Below are 9,483 nucleotides of genomic sequence, written 5' to 3' on the forward strand. Positions count from 1 at the left end.
CCTGCTGGGCTCCGGCGATCCTTCCGCCTCAGCCTTCCAAGGAGCTGGAACTATAGGTGCATGCTACCACTCCCAGCTAATTTTTGAATTATTGTAGAGATGTGGTCTCGCCAATTCGCCCAGGCAGGTCTCGAACCCGCGGGCTCAGGCAATCTACTCACCTCGGCCTCCCAAAGTGCTGGGATGACAGGCTGAGCCACCGAGCCTGGACAATTATCTATTTTTTAATGAAACTTTTGGTGGTATAAAGAGAACTGTTATGAAAAAATGTAAACTGTGAGTTATCAAAGAGCATTTTTTTCTGTAAGTTGTCATTTTGTTTTTTTAAATCGGGGGTCTCACTCTCTTGCCCAGGCTGGAGTGCAGTGGCATGATCATGGCTCAGTGTAGTCTCGACCTCCTGGGCTCAGGCAATCTTCCCGCCTCAGCCTCCCAAGTAACTAGGACTGCAGGCATGTGCCACCACACTCGGCTATTTTTTTTTTTAATAGAGACAAGGTCTCATTTGTTGCCCAGGTTAGTGTCAAACTCTTGGCCTCAAGTGATCCTCCCACCTCAGCCTCCCAAAGTGCTGGAATTACAGGCATGAGCCACCGTGCCTGGCTAAGTTGTCTTCCACAGGAGACAGAGAGTACAAGAAGCATCTTCTCAAGGGGAAGAGGATGAAGGCTAACACACACTGAGCACCTACTGTGTACTGTACATATATGATCTCACTTAACCTCGACAAGGATTCTATAACCGTGGAATGGTTCCCATTTAATGGATGTGGAACTGAGACTCCAGAGTATAAAGCCAGTCATTTTGAGTCTGTCACTCTCTGCCACCCATTTTCTTTGGTATTATGTGCCTTCCAAAGGAGAGTCCTAGCTTCTTGCTTAAAACATCAGGCTTTTGAAAGAAAGAGGGCTTCCTGGAAACCCCGATGGCCTAAGGGGCAGGGAAGAGTCCATGGGTGGAGAAAGCGTGGTTAGTAATTGTTCCCGAGAGCACACGAGGGGTAGTTGTGTGCCTCCAGGGCTATGCACAGGACCACCAATGCCTGCACAAAAATTAGAAGAATCAGCTGTCCCCAGACTGGAATGGCCAAGGCAGTGTGCTCGCTCCTTCCTACCTCCTGCCAAGTGGGCGAGAAGGAACGAAAACAAACAGGAGGAAAGATGTGTGCGTTCTCATTAGAAAAGTAGGTCAGATTCTTCCCCTTTTGGGTCTGCTCCCAATCTTCTTCCTTGCAGTCTTCATTAGCCCCTGAGTCCGAGGGCCCTGCTGGTGACGCCCCTTGTGCGTAGGGCCTACCGTGTGAGGCCCAGGTCCCAGGAAGGAAAAGCTAAACCGTGTCCTTCTGCTTTCAGATCTTGGTTCGCAGGGGAGCAGCCTGGACTAACCTACTTCACAGATTTTTGTCTTTCCTCCCTTAAACAAAAAGAGGATTTTATTTTCTAGAGATGTTATTCTGGAATTGTGCCTAGCAAACTTAAAAAAAAAAGATAAGTAGTGGAAAATGTATTGGGTCCCATTTACCATCTGGCATTTAATGAGAGGAAGTCAGTTTCTGGAAGTAGGCTTCTTGGTGGCGAACCAGCCTGAGAATCAACCCACTCTTGGGACGTGTAAAATAAGCCCATTTAGATGCATCTCATGAATTTTCATCATGGGCTAGCAAAACCAGAGGTCAGTAGAAAACCGAAGTCATCAGACACTATCCTTTCTCATGGTCTGTATCAAAGTGCCTAGTCAAATGAATTATGAGGAGAGAAATTATACTTTTTAATCCCCAGTGCTTCTGTTCAACCCTGAATGGTATTAATTCAGGGTGCTTAGAAAAAGCACTTTCATGAGACAGATTTGAAGCAAGACTGAGTGGGTACACGCCAACGGCGTAGACAGCGTCAAATCCAATCACTGTAGGAATCGTAGAGACAATCTAGGTGCCGCCTAGTTACACGCAGTGAATTGTATGGACTCTTTCTACGTGTAAGACGCCTGCCTGTTTTCTGTGGGCAAAACCCAGCATCGCCTGGAGGCCTCGTTCAAATACACCTTGTGGAGTCGCAGCCCTTTAGAGTTTCTGATTTGGAGTTTCTGGGGTGGGCTCAAGCGTGGGCATTCCTAGCAAGTCCCCAGGGGATGCTGATGCTCCTAGCCAGGGTCTCATCGTGCAGGCACCATCGTGCAAGTGGCTCGTCTAGGGTTTGCTTCATGTGAACATGTCCAGTGGGATGGGTTGTGACAGCTGCCCATATCTGCAGGGCATCATTCTTCGAGTTTGTCGAGACTGCACGGAAAAGTGCTTCTGGGTAACACTATCCCTGGTCCTAAATCTGCCAGCTGGAATTACTCGGGAATATACCTAATCCTCAAAGTCTACACAAACACATTTATGAGGGGGACCCAAAAAAACCCAGAATCATCTTTTTAGAGGGCGGGTCCCTTGTAGTACAGGGCTCCCCCTGCTAGGTAAGTGTTCTAGGAACCCATCAGCATCAGTGGACCAGCTAGCGTTGGTGAGAAAGGCTGCTTTGTGGAAGAAATGTCCTGAGTTGTGGCAAACAGGTGACAGGTCCGTCCACCATGACAATGCACCAGCCCACACTGCGCGGAGCATTCAGCAGTTTTGACCCAAAGTGGTATGACCCCGGTGTCCCACCCTCCCTGCTGACCTGATCTTACCCTAAGCAGCTTTTATTTTGTTTCCCTGGATGAAAAAAGTCCTCCAAGGGAAACGTTTGGCCGAGGTGAAACAAAAAATGGCAGAAGCCCTCAAAGGCATCAATATTGACAAGTTCAGAAATGGTTTGAGTCGTGGAAAAAGCATCTTAAGAGGTGTGTTACATCAAATGGAGAGTACTTTGAAGGTGATTGAAGTTTAAACAACACAATTTTTTATAAGCAAATTCTGTTTTGGAGGGGAGTCCCCCCTTGTATCCTAAGTTAAAAGACAGTAGTCAATTTGGCAAATAATATTGTTAGGTTCTGTGCCAAGGAATGCCTGTCCAATCTATTTTGCTACCCAACTCCCAACAAATTTAAATTTTTTAAAATGGGGGTATACGTACACTAAAGTGTACAAATCTTTTTTTTTTTTTTGAGTTGGAGTCTCACTCCGTCGCCCAGACTGGAGTGCAGTGGTATGCTCCCGGCCACTGCAGCCTCGACCTGCTGGGCTCCGGCAATCCTTCCGCCTCAGCCTTCCAAATAGCCATAACTACAGGCACACACCACCATCCCCGGCTAATTTTTTGATGTATTGTAGAGACAAGGTCTCGCCAAGTTGCCCAGGCGGGTCTTGAACCTGCGGGCTCAGGCAATCCTCTCTCCTCAGCCTCCCAAGGTGCTGGGATTACAGGCTGAGTCACCGAGCCCGGCCAAAGTGTACAAATCTTAAGTGCACAGGAAGATGAATTTTTTTTTACATATGTGTACACCTAGACAACTAACTACCTTCCACGTCAAGGCATGGATTATTTTCACCATTCCAGAAAGTTCCCTTGTGCTGTTTCCTGGTCAGTAGCTCCACCCCACCAAAGGCTACCACCATTCCATTGTGATTGTCCAGCCTACCCTTGAACTTTACGTAAATAGAAGCATAGAGCATACACTCGTTTGTATCTGGTGCTTTCACTCAAGACGGTGATGGGATTAAAATATGTTGTAGTAATTCTTTCGCCTTTTTTTTTTTTTTTTTTTGAGTCAGAGCCTCACTCTGTTACCCAGGCTGGAGTGCAGCCACACGATCATGGCTACCACAGCCTCGACCTGCTGGGCTCAGGCGATCCTTTTGCCTCAGCCTTCCAAGTAGCTGGGACTACAGGCACGCGCCACCATGCCTGGTTACTTTTTTGTTTTATGGTAGAGACAAAGTCTCACGAAGTTGCCCGGGCTGGTCTCAAACCCCTGGGCTCAGGCAATCCTTTTGCCTCCGCCTCGCAAAAGTGCTGGGATTACGGACCTGAATCACCGTGCCTGACATTGTTTCACTTTTACTGCCATATAGTATTCCACATTTGAAATGCTCTGTGGTCTTGTATCGAATGCCTTCTATTTTGCATATAGTTGGGGCTGATAATGACATTTGCTGGCATGACTGCTGGCCACAGACTGGAATGGTGCTAAGTATATTATATCGCTTCATCTTTTTTTTTCCTATTTCCCAAATGTCTTTATTTTATTTTTTATTTTCATAGATTTGGGGGTACCAGTGTAGTTTTGTTACATGACCTATTGCATAGTGGAGTATGGGGCTGTTGGTGCCCATTACTCGAACAGTGAACACTGTACCCAAGAGGTAATGCTTCATCCTTCGTTCCCCCCTCCCACTTTTTGGGTCACTAATGTCTGTCATTCCACTCTGTATGTCTTGTGTACCTATAGTTTAACCCCCATTTAAAAGTGGGAGAACATGTGATATTTGACGTTCTGTATCTGAGTTATCCCCTGGAGGCTAATGGCCCCCAGTTCCATCCATGTTGCTGCAAAAGCCACAGTTTCATTCTTTTTTTATGGCTGAGTCGTATTTAATGTTTTTCACAGCATGAGATTAGTACTACCATTAATTCATCTTATAGGCGAGATAACTAAGGCTCAGTTACTTGCCCAAGGTCTCACGGCTAATACGAGTGAAACCAGTGTCTGGAGGCCTGTCCTTCTGACCACGATGCTGAGTCCCTAGCTGGAGTGTTATGCTGTCTCTCACTCTTGGTGTTCTAGCGATCATCACCGATGAGAGACTGGCCCCAGAGAACACGCAGTTCCCTTTGATTTCAAGGGTGTTTCCGTTTCCAGCCTCCCCTGCTTCCTCCTGTCCGATGGTTCTAAGGCATCTTCAGCCTTGCTGATGACCTGGTGAGGGGCACCTGTCAAGGTGCTATCTGAATTTGCCCAACTCCTTCCGATGGGCAGATCTGGGGAAGCGTGTTCTCGCTCAGATTACTGCCTTCCTACTAGAATCACCTTTTCTGCTTGCCAGCTCTCTGATTACTTCCAAAACTCCTGCCCTTGGTAAGTGCAAATAATAGAAGAATCTGTTCCACCTCGCGATTCCGAAATTGTCTCTGAAAAAATAATAGTCTGTTCTGTGGAAGGAAATGCTCCAATTTCCTTTGACTTTTGTGTCTAATAAACACTCAGCAGGAGGAAGTTTATTCTTAAATCCAAATAGCAGTGCTCATCTATGCTCATTTCCTCTTTTGTTCTGCTAATTGCAGATGGGAAATCGCTGGTCAGCCTCTTCCATGGTATCAACTAGAGTCGATTTAAACAGATAATCAGATGCTTTGCAGCAATTTTAAGTCTAGCTTTGATTCAATACCTAGGTAAAAAGCTTCCACCTGTGCTTAGGAGTAAGCATTCTTCTTTGTATTTTCATATTCTCCATGGTGCATGTGGATTTCAAAATCTGGATTTTCACTGGAGTTATAAAGGTGGGGAGGCAGCTAAATAATTCTAACAGGAAGTGAAGGTCAGAAGTGAAAAATGGGAGGCTCTTTGCTTAATCTGTCATCACAGTTTTTCATAAATCACATACAATCCACTTGTCTGGTTATCTTTCTGTAATTCTGATTTATAGTCCAGGGTTCATGCTGGAAAAGCCTCAAGAATTTATTCTTTTTTTTAAAGAGCTATAAACTTTCTGGATGAACAGTATGTTAGGGCAACCAAATGATTGATGAGAGAAAGGTTTTTTCTATGGAATAATGCCTTATAGAGGAACTAGAAATCACTGACTGGGCATGGTGGCTCACTCCTGTAATCCTAGTGCTTTGGGAGACTGATTTGGGAGCCTTGGTTGAAGCCAGGAGTTCGAGACCAGCCCTGGCAACATAGAAAGCCCCTGTGTCAAAAAAAAAAAAGAGAGAGAGAAAAGAAAGAAGGAAAGAAAGAAAATCATTGTTTTGTAATCCTGATGAATCAGTGGATCTAGCATGGTCAGTCATAGGTAAAATGATTACATGAAACATCAGTGAGGAACTTTTGTAATGGGGGTCAGGCTGCCAGCACCTGAGCCCACTCTGTCTTACCACCCACTAAAAGTAGACTGTGAGATATTATGCACCTGCTGAAGTAAGGCAGTAGAAAGCACTCCGCATCACCTAGGGAGTGTTCTTGCCAGTAGCATTGAACCTGAATGTAAGCATTGGAATACAGGGAAATACAGGCATTGACCCAGAGTTCTCAGCCATGACTGCACATTAGAATCACATGGGGGAATTTCTTTGTTTTTTGTTTTGTTTTTCCGAGTTGGAGTCTCACTCTGTCGCCCAGGCTGCAGTGCAGTGGCACACTACTCACGGTTATCCCAGCATTGACCTTCCGCTGGGCTCCTGCGATCCTTCTGCCTCAGCCTTCCAAGTAGCCGGAACTACAAGCATGCACTACCACACCCAGCTAGTTTTTGATTTTTTGTAGAGACGAGGTCTCGCCAAGTTGCCTGGGCTGGTCTCGAACCCTCAGGCTCAGGCAACCCACTCACCTTGACCTCCTAAAGTGCTGGGATTACAGGCTGAGCCACCGAGCCCGGCACATGGGGAATTTCTAAAGTCCCGGGCTGAGTCTCAGCTCAGACCAATTACATGAGAATCTCTGGATTTGAACATTAATGTACTTTTTTTAAAAAATGATGTTACAGTTTTGTTTTGTTTTTTAAATGATGTTACAGTGTGAGCCAAAGTTGGAAACCAGGGGAAGAGGGAAATGCGTTGGGACAAGACTTGAAATACAGAGTAGGAGAAATCCCACAGGACAAATTTGCCCAGTGATCTACCACATATATGTAGCATTAGAAAGGAGGTGGGGGAGGAGACACCACAGATTAGAAGAGACTTAAGAAACAGAGGTGAAATGTTACATGACACTGTTTTGATTCTGATTCATACAAATCAACCATACCAAGACATATTTTAGAGGATCAGGGAAATGTAAATAAAAACTGAGTATTAGAGACTAATAAGAAATGAAACATTCATTTTGTTACTTGTGCTGATGATTTTATGGTTGGTATTAGAAAAAAGTTTTTATAGGAAGAGATAGTAAAGTATTTATGGGTGAAATATGATGTCTGGGCTTTGTTTTAAAAGACTACGGGAAAAATGGTGAGAGAATGGACAAAAACAGATACAAAATGTTGGTAAAATGCTGAAAATCGCTAAAGTTGGGTGATGGGTACATTCATTTTACTAGTCTCTGTATTTTTGTGTGTTTTAAAAGTGTTCATAAGAAAAGGTTTAAAAGGAGACATAAGGGTGAAATACATGATAACAAATCGCTTGCATTTGATATTTTATCAGTGCACAATCTCAGAAGCCCATACGAGATACAAGCCTGCAACTAAACGAAGTCTAACCCTCTGTCTCTATGCAAAACAGTGCTTAGCTATTTTCAGAAAATTATTTATACATTGTTATTAATTAAGCTTATAAGTCAGGTGCGGTGGCTCATGCCTATAATCCCAGTACTTTGGGAGGTGGAGACGAGAGGATTGCCTGAGCTCAGGGGTTTGAAACCAGCCTGGGAATATGACGAGCCCTCGTCTCTACAATAATTCAAAATATCAGCTAGGCGTGGTGGCACATGCCTGTGCCTCCAGCTACTTGGAAGGCTCAAGCAGAAGGATCACCTGAGCCCAGCAGGTCGAGGCTGCGGTGGCCATGAGTATGCCACTCCACTCCAGCTTGGGTGACAAAATGAGATTCTGACTCAAAAAAAAATTATGCTTTTATATCTTATTTGCAGATGACTCGGGGCCTCCTCCTTCTACTGTTATCAACCAAAATGAAACTTTTGCCAAAGTCATCTTTAAGCCTAGTGTGGTGCAACAAGCCAAGATTGCCCAGAATGGCATTTTGGGAGACTTCATCATTCGATATGATGTTAACAGGGAACAGAGCATAGGAGACATCCAGGTAATGGGTTCACTGTTGCTCTTTCCTGTTGGTTGGTTGCTTGATACTTTTAGTTAGATTCAAACTGTGGATTCCACATGTAGCTAAGGGTGAAAGAACTGCCTGTTTCTTAGTAAATTTTCTTCAACCCAAAATACGTCTTCAAAGAGACTAGTGGTGTCCTTTTGCCGGAAGCGGAGGGTATCTATTTCCTGCCTCAGTCATCTGGAGAGCGAATGAAATCTATAATATAATGTTCCCCATGGTGCTTTAGATGAAGTTAGAAGTTTAGTTCATCTTCAATTTTAATTAAAAGAGACTGCTCCTTGGCTCATTTCCCTTTAGGTTTTATTGCTCCAGAGATAGGGTGGGAATATTAAAATATATTAATGTGCATCCGGAATGTAGACTAGCTAATGTCTCAACTTGTAAGATGCTTGGCAAAAACCAGATAATGAAGGAAGCAGGATTCTCAAATAGCAAGGGTCGGAGGGGATAGATAAATTAAAGATTGAATTAGTAGTCATAATCGATAAATTGTAAAGGGGTGGTTCTATCCTTATAAAGATTAAATTAGCAATTAGTTCTCTTAGAGGGATCCAGACGACAGATAATTTTGTTCTGGGTGTGGAATCTGACCCTAGACTCCGTGCTGTCATTGACTTTTAGGAGTTCTACAGACTATCCATTTTAGGTATTTTCCCTCCCTATTCTAGGTACTACCACTTTTATTTTCTTTTGCCTTCCTCCAGGTTCTAGATGGCTACTTTGTGCACTACTTTGCTCCCAAAGACCTTCCTCCTTTACCCAAGAATGTGGTGTTTGTGCTTGACAGCAGTGCCTCTATGGTAGGAAGCAAACTCCGGCAGGTGAGTGTGTGCTACTGCCCTTTCCTTCCTCTCTTGTTTTTGCCTGGGGCAGTGATCTGCTGTTTGAGTAATGTTCAGCTGATGCCAGATGTCAGTTTTGCCACCCAGCTCGTCCTGCCTACGGAGAACACTTCTGAGCAGACTCAGCTAAGCCATTGACTTGAACTGTTATTTCAGCATGGTGGTTGTAAGAGAACACAGGGACATGCTGTGGAAACGTCTTGAAATAACGGGCCCTGGCGGGGTGACTGAAGGAGTGAGACAGGTATAGAAAGCGAGGGCCACCCAGCAGCACCACTGTTGGTAGAATAATTTTGCTCAGTGATGATTCCTCTGAGAGCAAGGGAATAGAACCATTGAAGCCTCTTGGCTCATCCTTGGAACAAAGAAGTCAGGTCTCAATAATTTGGGTCTGATATTCTCACAGAATTTAGGGTAGGAGACCATTATGGGGTCATGTAGTCTATGTTGAAAATTAAGTTTCCTGAAAATACAACTATTTGCATATTTTGTACCAAGAGAAAAGGTTATTTCTTATCTCATTCTATTATCATAACTGTCAGAATTTTGCACTTGTAATATATCTCAAATTACCTAATGAAAAACAGATGAACGAATATCTCTACATTCATCAAAACTTGAATCTCTTAGCTTCTCCTTTAAAATTCATAATCTAATTTTTGTTTTTTCGAGTTGGAGTCTCACTCTGTCGCCCAGACTGGAGTGCAGTGGCCGCT

General features: G+C 44.2%; 1 protein-coding gene across 1 annotated transcript in view; it reads left to right on the plus strand.

Annotated features, from left to right (window-relative positions):
* The window catches only part of ITIH5 (inter-alpha-trypsin inhibitor heavy chain family member 5), a 98,756-nt gene that overhangs the window by 39,778 nt on the left and 49,495 nt on the right, over positions 1-9,483 (plus strand). The window contains exons 7-8 of the mRNA XM_021715228.1: positions 7,729-7,898; positions 8,630-8,746. Coding sequence (XP_021570903.1) covers positions 7,729-7,898; positions 8,630-8,746 — 287 coding nt within the window. The remainder of the gene's footprint in view (positions 1-7,728; positions 7,899-8,629; positions 8,747-9,483) is intronic.

This window comes from Carlito syrichta, unplaced genomic scaffold (assembly GCF_000164805.1).
Source record: "Carlito syrichta isolate Samal-C Ts95f unplaced genomic scaffold, Tarsius_syrichta-2.0.1 Scaffold306869, whole genome shotgun sequence".
NCBI lineage: Eukaryota > Metazoa > Chordata > Mammalia > Primates > Tarsiidae > Carlito > Carlito syrichta.